The 14,817-nt window shown below is 44.0% G+C and overlaps 1 protein-coding gene across 9 annotated transcripts in view; it reads right to left on the bottom strand.

Moving 5' to 3' along the window:
- The window catches only part of PITPNM2 (phosphatidylinositol transfer protein membrane associated 2), a 121,009-nt gene that overhangs the window by 55,903 nt on the left and 50,289 nt on the right, over positions 1-14,817 (bottom strand). For 8 of the 9 annotated variants that reach the window (XM_083873575.1, XM_083873581.1, XM_083873577.1 and 5 more), the window contains one exon: positions 3,469-3,642. The exons of the other annotated variant lie outside the window; for it this stretch is intronic. In XM_083873575.1, coding sequence (XP_083729701.1) covers positions 3,469-3,546 — 78 coding nt within the window. In that variant the 5' untranslated portion in view covers positions 3,547-3,642. The remainder of the gene's footprint in view (positions 1-3,468; positions 3,643-14,817) is intronic. 9 annotated transcript variants of the gene reach the window in all.

The raw sequence follows: 14,817 nt of genomic DNA, 5'->3' as shown, positions 1-14,817 counted from the left end.
AAAAATTACATTAACAGAGGTACAAAGAGTGATTTCACTGTTTTGAAATATTTTGCACTGTTTTATGCACCAGAATAAAACCAGGTCACAGCAGGAAGGAAGATTTCTGGTTCTTAGATATAAAAATGAATATGTTTTAATTTGGACCTCAAAAGAGACAAAATCTCAGCAATGATGCAAAAAAGGCCTTGTGCCTTATGGAAAAGCTAAACCCAACTGCTCTGGAGCAAGGGCTCCCAACTTGGAGAGGCTGACAATGCTGCGTGAGAGGTTTCCCAAGGAAGGATATTGAAAGTCTGAAATTTAATAGAGAAAAACAATTCAGTTCAGATCTGCTAGGCTTCAAGCAAGTCGAGGGTACATTAAGTCCTTGCTGTAATGTAAAATTAACTTATTTAGGGAAGAATTTAAGTGCTACTTAAAGTACTGAAACCACTGACTGTAGATAATATTTCAGAAGCCAGCAGAAAGCAACTTGGGAGACTTTTTGCTCTCTCACCTCAAATAAAAAAAAAAAAAAAAATTAAAAAGCAAAGCAGCAGGCCACTCATCACAGTTTTCACAGCCTTATACACCAGCTTGGAGAACTTGTAGTTGTAAGAGGAATTACAGAGCAACACGCAATGATTTATTGCATGTCTCGCCTGCCCAGTGGCGCAGAGAAGCAGGAGAGATGTGGATTATATACTGCACAATTTTAATTCTCCCATCCAGTAAACACAGCAAATATGAGTACAGCCTGTTCCCATTTAATGGAAGGATCCTTTGCTATTTGGGCATGATGCAGCTCACATCAAATCTGGTGGAAAGTTTTGTTGAGACTTGTAAGAAGAAGAAGAAGGGATTGTTCTCTCATGAAAACAGATGATTGATCCTTCCACTGCAAAGCAAAAATCTACATGGAAATGACTTTGAGTCTGAACATCCCTGCCCACATGGCTTTGAGACACCACTTCCACCACAGGGCTCAGGGGAGAAGGGCCTTTTGGAAAACTTCCATTTGGACAATGCTGAAATCAACTGAAATTTAACGTTTGGAATTTAACAGGAATTATCACTCATGGGCACGAAGGTAAACGAGTTATCAGCTTCAAGGATATGCTTGAGGCTCCCTAAAACCCTTGAGAAACAATCATGAGATCTCCTTTTCCACTGCTGGAGAAGTGTTTCTCACAGGACCAGGCTGCCTCCAGCAATAATGCCACCATTCCGTACATGACAAATGTCTTACGAATTAACCTTTTGCTTTTAAGAATCATTCCTCTTCCCAGGAACTGCTTCAAAACATTCTGTTCTACATTTCAGCCACAGATTTCTCAGAAATGCCTCTTCACCACTGCTTTACACTGATATCTCAGCTTGCTCCCATAAAGGGGCTCAACACAGGGAACTTACTTCTCCTGTGGCCTCTTCAAGCATTTCAGAGGAAAATAAAAGGACAGACATGAAGCACTTTCTCATTCTCTGAAAAGGACAAAGTCATGCCCCCCACTGCTCCTGCCCCAGTGCCTGTCTCAAAGACAAAACCTCCATTTTTAAATCAAAGTGAAGAAAACATTTGATATCCTGGTCTAGGAAAAAGCTCACATTGAGGCCAGCAGGAATCTTTCCTCCAGTTTCAGGAACAATTGAAGCAAATCGCTACCAAACTATGAACTCTACCCTAAGTGCTTTTTGTTTTTTTCAAACTTGAGCTGGAACTAGTATTCTCAAGGAAAAGCACAGCTAACTTTTCCTCTTGTGCTACTTGTACAAGTAACACAGCAAAGTCCCTTTCTTGTTATGCACTCCTCCAGCTCCCCCAGACCTTGGGCTCCATTAATTGTTCCCAGCTTAGCCCCCTGCTCCAGGAGAGTGGAGGGAGATCAGAAACCTGACTTGACACCTGATCCAAGAGGAAACCTTACTCTGCTACCTGTCAAAGCAGCAGAAAATTAAAGCAGGCCTGGATGGCAATTTGGAGATGTAATTTCTCCAGTAGGTGAACTTCCCCTTGCATGAAACCCTTATGGCTTCTCATGTCCTTTTGATGTTAAGATATGGCCAAAATTCCTGACAAGTAACAAAGCAGATCCCAGTGTAAGGAAGTTAAAATCAGCAATTTAACTTCTGAGATGAAAAAGCAAATCCATCTCCCTGACCAAGTCCTCCAGAATTCCCAGGAGGCCCCACAGACACTCCCCAATTAAGGATTCATCCTCTGTTTAATCAGGTGGGCTCCTCCTTCCTAATCAGATCACTCTCCCCTACGCTCTGCTGCTCACTGGGTTCTGCACAGATAATACTCTGCTGCCATCCACCAGCTCTTCATGCAAAGCAACTGAGACAAATTAGGAAGACAGACTTGTTAACAAAATAATTACACCGGTATTCAAGGCAGCTACAGCATCAGGAAAAGGTACAGAAAAATGAAGCCAGATAAGAAAAATGTTTACCTGTTTATGCCAAGATTTAGGGTAAACACACAAAGATGACACATTTGTGTCAGAACATGGAATTTGACCCTTATTACTGCAAAATACACGACATACATTCTTTTAACAGTCAAGCCCAAGTGCATGAATCCTTAAGAAACACAACTGGGTGGTCAGGAGAGAAATGGGAGAGTTGTGCTTTTGCTTTAGTTTGTGGGGTTTGGTTTTTCCTCTTATTTTAGGTTTTAAGCCAAAGCAGATTTTTCTAGCACCGCTTCATCCCACTTCAGAAAGCAGAGTTCTTCTGCAAACTCAATATTAGATGTGCGTTCTGCTGGATGAGCAAAATTACATTTTATTTAAAGTGTGGGACAGACAATGAAATAACACTTCAGCTTCATTTCCTTTTGTAACTGCTCCTGGTTGGATTTCAAACACTGGGAGAATATGGGCACAGAGGATTTCAGTTACAAAAAACCCAGCATTTTAATTAACTGCTTTACTGCAGACAGGGAATTCTGAAAAAATTCCCATCAGTATTCAGAAGCCTATTAAAAATAATCTACATTTTATGCCTAAACTGATTAGTAACTGTTTCACTGTGGTATATAAGCACAGATATATTACATTTAATTTTTTCCCTCAATCCCAAGTTACGCCTTTGGTTTACCCTCTCAAATTTATATTAGATTGTTGCTTCCCACAAAAAGAACAGAATTTGGTTTGCAACTGGAATTGGCACGACCAGTAATCAGCATCCAGATGGGAAGCAGTGGCTGTTTCTGCCCTACAGCTTAATCCCTTTCCAGTAGGTACCCACACACTTGGGCTGAGTGTTTCCACAGGAATAGGTTGTTGATTCCCCAGGTAGGTCAGATAAAAGTTCTCCAATTTAAGGAAAAGAGGAAGCAAATCAGAAATTGAAGTTTGTGTCGCTTTCCCCCACTACTCCTTTATAAGCAAACTGCAAAACCCAAATTTAAAACTTCCAATCCTGCAGGAATTCTCTCCCCCAGCCCAGAGAGAGCCCTGCAGGGAGCAGAATGTTGCTGACCTGTATCATGTAGAGCTGGGCGATGCGATATTCTTCCACGCTCATCGGAAGGGGAATACGATATTCCTTTATGAGCATTTTGGATACAAAAATCTCTTGTCCGCTCAGAAACACAATCCAAAAGCTTTTAGTAAAGGCTCCTTAAATAATGGCAAGGAAATGCATCGAGGATCCCTGAAAACAGACAGAAAGGAGGGGGGAGGAAAGAGAGAAGTGGTTATTTTCCATTCTTATGGCAGAACATCCTATTTAGGAAAAGGAAAAAAAAAGCAACAACAGGCAAACATTAATTTTTGTAATAGCTGTAAGCATAATAGCAGAGAGAAGAATCCCTGGAGTGCTACCAGACCTTTGATATCAAATTGAACAGAATCTTTCAGAAGAATTTTGATTTACTTCAGGGGATACCATCAAAGCTATTACCCTCCTGACCTTTGCCATCACATCAATCAGACTTTCATATGCAACAGCATCTCCATAGAAGAGATGTGACAAAAACTCCAAATGAATAGGCAGATCTGCTGCTGCCCACAATCTCCAGTGTCAGCAACACACCAGAGATGCCTCCTCTCAAAAGCATCAGGTTTTTATCCTTTCAAATTCATTTAGCAGCAAGAAAAGGTAATAATTCAACTTCATCAGCCCTCAGTAACAACATGATGAAGAAAGTCCTTTGGATTCTAAGAATAAGGACAGCAGAAATGTACTTTTCTTCCCTGTTTTATTATGAATTACAGTCTTGGTAGGACCCCTTCTTTTTGCACCTCCAAAACAGTTTGCTGGCAAGATCCTCCTGTCACTTCTTGTCAATGTCAGGCTCATTTTAACACTCCCACAGCATGAGAATACAGTCAAAGATCAAACTGCAGCAGAGAAAAATCCCATCGTACCCCACCTCAAGGCACTGTAACAGAATTACTGGTTAAGAATTCAGGGAATACAGCATTTACACCACCACAGGTCAAAGCAGGAACTTTTCAAACACCTTTAATACTCCCTATGGACTGTGGGTAAAGACATTATGTAAGGGAGGGGGAAATAAAAGGATGACTGGTAAGAAAGAGAGGACAAAAGAAGTAAAGTCTTTTATCAGCCCAAGTCAGGCTTGGCAGGATCTGGTGATGGCTCTCACAGCAACCAAACCATTCACTTGGCTCCTTCTTGGTCACCAAAATCCACCTTTCTGCTGTGCCTGTCTACTAAATGTCTTCAGAGAGAGCTGCTGGAGCCAAACCAGCTCCAAACCCTGTGACTGGTGAAAACAACAACCAACAGAATAAACCCAACCAATTTATCTTGTGGATTAAACCACGATGTGGGAACCAGGAAACCGCAGCACTATCAACAGCCCTTAGTGCCAGTCGGTGTTTGCACAACACTTCACCAGCCTTTTACGAGGTTTAGAGAGGTTCCAACACACGGTCACAGAGCAACCAAGGACAACATCCAGTATTTATAACCCAGGTTTGCTGTGATGTCTCTGCCAGAGCTGCCTCAGTGCTGAGCACACATGGGGACACCCAGCCCTGTGCCATGGTGCCCCCAGCTCTCTTCCCTGGGACTGCCACTAAAGCAAATCCATCCTGGACCGACTCTTCTGGAATAGTGATCTGTCTGGTGCTGCATCATCTAAACAATTTATTTCCAAATTCAATTCTCTGCCGCATTTTATTGCTGTCAGAGCAATCTGTGTGCGTGGAGGGGAGGATAAAAAAGTCTCTGCTATGGCAAAAGCCTGTAGAGAATAATTCTGGGAAGACTCTGCTTCTCTGCACAGAAGTGTGTGCATCCACAGGCACGTGCAGGATTTCCTCCATCAAACTAATCCTCCAGAACAGGTGGAGATAATCTCATTAAGTGGGTTTTAATTAGTGTCATGGCAAGGAACAACAGTTACCACCACAGGATGGATCTCAAGGATCAGATCTGCAATGGTGCAACTCCAGGATTCCAACTCTTGGAGCTAACGGCAATGGGAGACTCAGCTACACGTCTTGAGCAGTTTGTTGTGCTTTAGAGATCTTTGAAAATTAGATTTAAAAGCTTCTCCCCTTGTTCCCCAAATGCTCTGAAAGTGATTCTGCTCCATTATAAGGACATCAGTCACATCTGCCCTTGCTGCTTGCTAAAAACAGGATATTTCTATCGATTGGAAGAGATGAATAAAACAAAAAATTGAACCTAAAAAGCAGTAAAATGGCCAGAAACCAGTACCAACATGGAAAAAAATGTGTTTATAATGAAGTGCCAGTCAGGTAATAATTCAGATGGCTGAGACACGAGAGGGTTTATTTTATTACAGACTAAAAATCCCAACATTTTGGCTCCAAGCAGGCACAGCAGCAGCCTTGGCATGCAGAGCCTGTCTGGTCACAGCACTGGCTCCTGCTCCTGCTCAGCTTTTACAGGAGCTGAGGTTCAGTGTGAAGTTCCCCTCAGGCTTCTCCTTCTCTGTGGTCAGTGATTAAAAAGCAGTGTTTGGGCTCAGCCCACAGGACTGCAGGCAGCAGCAGACCCTGAAGAAGGCACAAAGAGAATAAACTTGACTTGTTTGCCTGGTTTTGGCAAAAAACAGGTAAATTATTGAGGTAAGTTTGCAGTTTGGGTTGTCTTTGAGTTAAAAATAATCTGCTCTTACCCATTCAAGAGCAGTGGAGCCCAGGTTTCAAACCATGAAATGAAAACATGGGATTTCACCAAATTCAGATGTGGGGGAACATCATTCCAGCTGGGACAAAGAGGTGACAAAATGGCCCTTTCAGACAACTCACTGAGGACAGTGACTTCCTTCCAAAATCCTGGGATTTTATAGAGAATCAAAGACCACTCACTCTATTGTCCAAACAAAACACAGGAGTTTGTCTGCAGAAACGATGGGAGAGAGGAGAAAGTGCTTCTGGAATCAGGAGAGCCACCACACAGCTCTGGAAAACAAGTGTCCAAACCCCAGCAGTGTCCATGGCACTTGTCTACACCCAGCCCACTGCTGGAAGCAGCCAGAGGGTGTTTGAGATGCTCCACGTGCTGGGATTAGCAAACAGCCAGGGTTTCACCACTGGATTTTGGCTACATCGAGCTGGAATTTCCATGGATTTGCCAAACCCCCGTGGCTGCACAACTGGAAGATGCAGAGGCTGTTTGCAAACCTCAGCCTGCACAACAGGCTTCCCAGCAAGAGGAAAACAGCGGTGACGCAGGACATTTCCAGACTGGCTGCTATCCCTGCCATAGCCAAGTGGCACATTTGTACAGCCCGTTATTCAATTTATACCCAGAGCTGTAGTAACTGTGAGAGCCAGGCGCATAATTTTATACCTCAATTATTTTAAAATCAGGTTCTCAAAGCATCGTAATTATGCTGCAGAGTCAATATCCTGCCGCGATGAGTCAGGTCCACCTCTGAGCCATTGCTCCAGGCAGTGTCTGAAGGCTCATGCACAGCCTGCTTGCATTTACTTCCAATTTTAACAGTCTTCCTCACAACAACAAACTCCCTAAAAAAAAAAAAAAAAAAGTGCCCGTGGTTTAAAATCAGGGGAGGATTATCTGGGTCTGCAGAAGATGAACAGACCAAGAGACTCAGCAGAATCTCTCAATTTAATCCATGAACTTGGTGTTCACTGCGGGAGTGTCTGGGCAGCCTCCTTAGTACTACAGGAGGTAGCAAAGCTTGTAATTAAGGGGTGAGATTCAGTGTGTGAAGGGTGGTTAAACTGTGCTACTCAAGTGTGGAGGCCAAGTCAGGCTTCCCAAACTGGCCCTGAGGGGATGGAAAGTAAGTGTAACAGCAGAAATCCCAGCTCCTCTATGGGTTCAGGGTAGGAGAACCACTCACACTGTGGGTTCAGGCAACAAAAGGGCTGTTATGACTCTTCCCAGCTGTCACCTCAATGACTAATTTTTGACCAACTCACGTTTTCCATGCTCAGGCTGCTGAGCAGAGGCTTTTCAGGGCTGCAGTGAGCAACGCCCCAGCAGCAGGAACCCACCTCGGGCCATGGCTGCTGCATCCCTTTTTCAACAGAGAAGAAAAGGCCCCAGACAGAGAGAGCGACTATAATGAGCTTTTTCCAGCCTCACACAGGAGGTTCATTTTATGCCATTATAAAGTTAAAAGGAAAACCCATCATGGAGGGTCACACAGCAGCTGGTAGCAGAAGCAGGTCCCAGCCCCAGGTCTGAGGTTCTGATCACCCACTGCCTGCTCAGGGTTGTGCTCTCTGTAGAAGCTGAGAAAAGTCTCCTCTATGAAAGAGCACACTTGTGAGCGAAGGATTCATATCTTGACTCAGCTATTGAACAATTTTCCTTGCAGTATTTTCACATCACCAAGAAATTTAAGATAATTAACAGAAACAACTGTAAGAAAACCAAGCCAAACCTGTAACAGCAAAAGGATGAGGGAAGGCATTACCTGGAGACCTCACCTACCTCCCTAAAGACCTTCTTTAGGTTCTCTACATCGCCTTTATCCCCCAAGAAGATGCTTCCTTGAAGAAAGTGATATCAGAGAGATATCAGCACTGATCCCAAGTGGATCAAACACATGGATTTTGGGAATCAACACCAGACTTAGCAGCCTGACCACCCTCCCTCTCCTGCAGAGTTCCCTGAAGGAGGACACAGTGCTCTCCCATGACTGGAAGCACTGCATACTTACTGTGCTTGCATTTATTTATGCCTCTAGAAGCTGCAGCATAAATGGGAAATAGATTTCCCAGGGCCTAAGTCAGCAGTTTTCAAAGGCAGCCTCGGCGCTCACACCTTGATTAATGCGGCAGTTTCCCTCCTGGCCCAGAGCAGTCTTGCTCAGCTTTATCAGTCCAGAGTGGCATTGCTGCAAAGACCATTCTGTGTCACTCTGATCCTGCTTGCCCACAGTGTCCCTGCCTCCCAGAAACTTTCCACGAGTATCTACAGAGCCTGGTTGTCAAAGCTTGCTCAACCCTCTCCAGGAGCTGCGGCACACACAGCCCCAGATCCATCACAGGGACCAGCACAGCCTGGCAATTGTCCTGCCCACATCCCACTGTCAGCTCCATGGGAAGGACCACAGGACAGAGAGGAACTTCTTAGCACACTCTAGTCTGGAGCATAAGTGTCACCATGAATCTCTCAGGACTGACCACTGCTCTGTAAAGGTCAGGGGAAAACACAATTAATGAGGCTTTTCCAAGGAGATGAATAATGAGTGCTCGTATTTTACCATTCCCTTCTCACCCCTCTCCTTGCCCAACCCCACCAAAGTCATCTCTCCAGTGGGACTGTTTCAAGCCCTGCCTACACTTGAAGATTAAAAACCTCAACATTTCTATTTAGCAGCTTTGTGGCCACAAAACACTCAGCACTGCTCTCAAAACTGTCTCACTTACACACACATACGTGCACTAAACTGAAGAGACAGAACGAGCTTTTTAAAATCAGCAGTTTTCAGTTTTCATAGTGTGGGTTGTACCTGCTCACTGACAGCTAAGCAGATTTAAAAACTCATCAGGCCTCAGGAGGAAAAAAAAAAAAATAGATCAAAAGTTAAAGCTCCTTAAAAGTGCACAGTTCACACGGCCTTGGCTCCATGGCCACTGTGTCAGTGCATGAACATTCATCTTAATCGCCCATCTCATCTGTCACATCTTCAGAGAGAAAAATTACCGTGCAGATGTTTGCACATCTGAATTTCATGACCGAGCTTAGATCCCATCTGACAGTGAATCAGCAGCTAACAACAAGTGCCCTCGTTGCAAAACTGCAGCAGCCCTTCCAGTGCAGCTGGAGCTCCCCGTGGGGCCGGCCACTGTCTGCAACACAGCCAGGGGACACGGAAATGGGGAGGAGGACAAGGAAAACACAAATAATCAGCTTTTTCCAGGTGTAGGGCAAGCTCCAGAGCTCTCGAGGGCAGCAGCACAGCGAGGGGCTGAGGACAAGCACTGCTTGGTAAGACAGGGCGAACGAGTCGCATTTACGGTACTTGATCTTTTTTCCATTATTAGATACAATTTGACGTCACTTATAGAATTTAAGAGCTCATTGTAAAGCAGACGTTTATTACAACTGAAGGATGGAAGCAGTCCAAATGCAATATAGCGACACTGGAGCTATTAAATCTTGTTAGAGTTCACTGGGCAGCCAAATACTGGCTCAGAGCAACGCGAGGAGAAGGGAAGGGGGGAAAAGTAACACCACAGCGAAGTGTGCACAACACCCACCACCTTTTCTGCTTAAATATTCTCGGATATTGTGCTGGTTTTTTGTGCTTTCCATTCCTATTGCTCCTTTAACACCTGGGAGAGGAAAAACTGACTCCTTTCCTTCTGCTTTGTAAGTGATGCTGTGGTGCAGAGCCAGCCCGCCCTCCCTGTGCACACACCGACTCCAGGGGGATCAGGTGAAGTCCATCAGCTGAACTTTGGCTGGAAAATTAACATTTCAAGTTCTGCCGTGCCTGGAGGTTATGCAATAACGAACTAATAAAGAAGCCATTAAAAGAACTAATAAGCACACTCGAGCCACAGATGAGTTCAGAGGGAAAGACAAACCAGCCTCTAATCCTTTTGCTGATACTGGGGATAAAGATGAATATTAAAAAGAACGCTGACATTAAAGTTTAAACATTTCCAAGTAGTCTGCATGAGGTGAGCAGCCACAACTCCCATTGTCCTGTGGCCAGGCTGCAGAGCCTGGTGAGCTAAAGGACCTGGGCAGATCCTGCTTTTAATGGGGTTGCTCTTAGTCCAAGACTCAGCATTATCCACTGAAAACAGGCCAATATTACACACACAAATACATAAATATAGATGTGCAATATATATTTTATATATAGACACACACATATATATAGACACACACACATATATATATAGACATACATATATATATATACACACAGGGAAACAAAAATAAAATAGCAGCACTGACAGTGTGGCAAGTACAGCGTGTTGGCTGAAAACAGACTGAAAATTGCTGGCAGCTCATTAAACTACTGCAAAGGAAAATCTATGGAATGCCACAGGCAAACAGCATGGACAGGATTTTTCTTTGGTGGTGGGACATCCATTAGTCTGAAGGCCACTGGCATGCAGAAGCCTGCACACTGTGGGCAGCAGGGGCAGGGAGATGGGAGGCAGGCCAGGTTTAAAAACAAAATAAACATATCTAATTTCCCAGGTAGCCTCCCTGGGAGGTTATTGCATTTACACTTTGCAGCTCGGGGTGCTACAATCCCTCTTCCTGACAGAACTCAGGAGAGGGAGCACAAGGGAGCTTGGTGCAGTTCCCACCAGCTGGTCAAGGCTTTACTTGTATTAAGTAGTAAAATCCCAACCACAAATCCATGCAGGCTCTTAATGTCCATGTCCACGCCATCCCTCCTCTCTTTCTCTCCAGTGGTAGCTGCACTGGAAATCACAGTTTTCTATTAAAACATCAAGAGCAGACAGTCATGAAAACTCCCACTCTTTTCATCTTACCAGTCACTAAGCATGAAAGTAAGAAATTGAGAGCAGGGAGGCTGAAGTCCAAAGAGTTCCTACCCCTCTGCACAAGGCATTTCAAAGCCACTCAGTCCCAAATCCAGGGGAGGTGGGATATGGCTGTAATGGAATAGCAACCACAGCACTCATTCCCCATTTTATAGTTTATTCATCCATCTTTATGCTCCTCTTTTCCAACCGACAGCTCATTTCAGGCTATTTCTCAATGTTAATTTGAATTTTTATCTCCAAATACTTGCAGATCCACTAAACCTGCTTTTGAGACAGAAAAACGCAATTTTGGGATTTGAGTCAACATTGGATAGACCCTGGATTGCTTCCTCAGTAACTCCCTATTCAAACTGAAAAGGGTCATCAACAGCTACTCCACGTTTTCAGTAGTTACAGTCCTGACGGAAATAACATTTTATTCCCTCGTTTATGCAAGTATCATGTGGAACAGGAAATGAGCATTCAAAGCTGGGTTAAAAAGACTATTTCATGGAGGAAAACACGGTACCATTGCAAAGGCAGTGTTGGAGCACTGTAATACTTCACACTGGTTTCATTAGGCTTGAGACTTGCCTTGCCTAAAGGCAAAATGGGGATAAAGAAAATAAGTCCCACTCCATCAGAAGAAACTTGTAATGACACCTAAAATTCTTACATGGGGAGCAAGACAGACACAGCAGTGAAGGCTGATGAATAATGGTGCAATTGAGGTGGAAAGTACAAGGCCATTTTGCACAAGAGCAGTAAATGTTTAATATCTCTGTTGCGTCTTTCATCCATAACACCAACAGATTAACAAGGTTTCTGTGGCTGGGTAATTTCTTTGGAGTTTTGATCTTGGAAATAATTACACTAAATATTTCATAAGCGCCTTTGAAAGTTTTCTTTTTTCTTTTTTTTTTTTTTAATAAAGAAAAAAGAATCACTCGCTGCTCTTGGACCACAGCAAGGTAATGAAAGTGCACAGCTAATCAATAACCACTTTCAGTTCATTATTCAGCACGTTTTGGGGCTGGTGGTTTTTCTTCCCTTCTAACATTCCACATCCCACATACGGAGTGATGGTGCATTTTTAAACCATCACATCTTTACTGCTTTTGCAAATCATCCTTAACCACAACATGGAACACCCAGCCTCTAAATACCACCCACACCATTTAGAGGGTTCCAGGGTGTTTCCAGCTGAGGCAGAGGAGGCCGAAGTGCCAGACCAGTTCTGTTTCTTCTTTAGTCTGGGTAACAAATTGCTGGGTCATTTCTGTCCCTTATTCCTCTTTGACAAGTCACAAAGAAGGACAAAGCTTTGTCAGTCACTTGGACAGTCCCAGCTCTGGCTCTGGCACAGGCAGCTCCAGGTTCCTCTCTGGGGAGCTGCTGATGGGACCAGAGCCTTGGCTTTGCCCCAGATCCCCAGATGCTGCCCTGGGGCCACAGCTGCACCTCCACAGCACCCAGGACCTCTGCAGGTGCTGCCAAAGGAGGATGCAATGGGCAGTTCAGGCAAGGAGAGACCCCAGGGGTACTGCCAGGGTTAACCACATCCCCAGTTCTCACCTCCAACAGGACAACCCAACATACTCCTTCCCACTCTGACCACTTCATAAAAAATACAACCCAAAGGACACACTCTGATCATTTAAAATACAGCTGAAACTATGAACTGAATCCAGGACTTAAAAAAAAATAGTAATAAATGATGAATTCACCCAAGCTAAGGACAGGAGTGGTACCTAAGGACACAAATGCAGGTACTGGCAAGAAAAGAGGAAACAACATTGTCTGAATCAGCCACCCAGAGCAGAGCCACAGGAGCAGGAGTGCCTGGCTGGGGCCCAGCTGTGCTCCTTGCAGCAGCTCATGGTGCTTGAGGGATGCATTAAAGCTCTGCCTTGGCCTCAGGGACAATCATCATTATCCCTCATTTGCAGGGAAATTGAGACATAAGGAGAAAAATTATCTGGTCCAATATCCAAGAGAGACTCAGTGACAGAGCAGATTCAAGACTGGATCCAACTTTTTCTACAAAATGATTTTTTATAATCAGAGGAGGGAGTGAGGTAGCTCAAGCAAATTCAATTCTCCAGATAATTGGCACAATTCTGCAAGAAAAAGAAAGTGAAGAATTTTTTTTCTTCTTACCAACTGCCTTTCAAGATATCAGTAATTTCCACAGAAAATAAAACGATTCTTGAAAAGATCAAATTTCCCCAAGAGCCCAGAAGTTCTCAGCACAGATCCCCTGTGTCACCTCCAGAGAAGCTCTTTTCCTGCTGGAAAGCACATGGGAGCTTCAAGAACTTTTCTGTTTTGTTGAAATCTTGGTGGATGCAGTAACTTGAATGAAGCCTGGCAGAGCTGCCCAGGCCACTCAGACCAGCACAGACACAACCAAACACTCACCTTCCCTCTTCTAGAAGGGCTACAGGGCTCCTGCTTCTACAAATGACAAGGAAAGAAACTACTCAAGATCAAAAGATGCTCAAATCCTCACTTACAACAGTATCCCCAGTACCCCATGCAAATAATCCTTGTTGGGGAAAATATTCTCAGTTGTAATTAAATGATGCTCTGAACCCAATTTTTGCATTAATATCTTGGGCATCACAAACCAAACTCATTTTTCAGCTGTCAAATCCACAAGACAAAACTTTGAAGCAAATCCTTTGGCCTTTAATTCTGACCCACTTTTCTTGACCCCTCCCACTGCCACTGGTTTCAGAGAGCCAAGATCTGCCTTCACTCAGAATTCTCTCCAGGAAATTCTCTTTTCTACAGAAAATTTCTGGATGTATCAAAGCATTTAAGAGCCATAGAGCTCATATTGTGGTTTTTTTATTTGCCCAACAAAGCAAGCAGAGAGCTTTCCCAAGGGTGGAATTCTCCTGTTCCTTGAGGACTCATGCGTGGTTTTATTCCTCAAATTAAATGGGGTTTCAACCGCTCCTCCAACTACAAATTCAGCCTCACAAGTCCATCAGGGTGTCCTGCAATAAGGTGTATCATACTGCACATGTGGGTCAAAAGAAAGCAATTTAATGTAAATTAAAACAAAAGTAACAAAATCTGTTTCCTGACCCCTGAGACCCATTCAAATAAACTTTTCCTTTGTTCCCCAACAAATATCCAAATTGTTTCGGGGCTATCGTTTTTTGGTGTTACAAAAGCAAACTTACTAAAGGTTCAGGCACAAAATTTCCCTTTTCATGAGATACACCATTGGATGGAAACCTTGTTCCAGCCTGACAGCAGCTGAGGAACCAAAGCAGGGAGCAGAAAGTGCCCAACCTCCTCAGTTCAGATTTCAGGGATGGCTCTGACCAGGCTGCAGTTCCCTGTCCTGGTTTTCCAGCTCCTGCCATGGCCTGGGCAGTTGTTTCACACCTTGGGAATTTCTCCATGCTGGCTGGCCCAGCTCTGTCAGCTCTCGGATTGCAGGAGAGCTGCACAGCCCCATATGCCCTTTGCTAAAGGGCATTACAGCTGTATTTATATCTGACATAAATCTGCTTTGTAAACAGTGACCTGATTCGGGAGCTGGGCTTTCTTAGATGGCCACATCCAGAGCACACGTGTCTGCTGCTCCTCAGGGACACCCTCTCAAAAACCCCAGAACTGGCAGATGGGAAGATAAAACCACCCAAAGCTGGAGGGTTTGGTATATCCACAAAGTATAATAGAGGAGCCAAAGGACTTCAACATTCCAGCTAGATCACAACATGGCGTGAAGAAAAGGACAGTTAGTCGGTGCAAAAAAAGATACCTGCAGTCTACAAGTAATGCAAAATCTGAGGGACATTAAAGTTTGGATAGTTTAGCCCAAAATTCACTGCAAATGGTGGCTCGAAGTCAAAACAATCAGGAGCTGAAC

The sequence above is a fragment of the Zosterops lateralis genome (genome assembly GCF_965231275.1).
Source record: "Zosterops lateralis genome assembly, chromosome: 17".
In the NCBI taxonomy this organism is placed as follows: domain Eukaryota; kingdom Metazoa; phylum Chordata; class Aves; order Passeriformes; family Zosteropidae; genus Zosterops; species Zosterops lateralis.
This window is presented reverse-complemented; position numbering and strand designations above follow the sequence as displayed.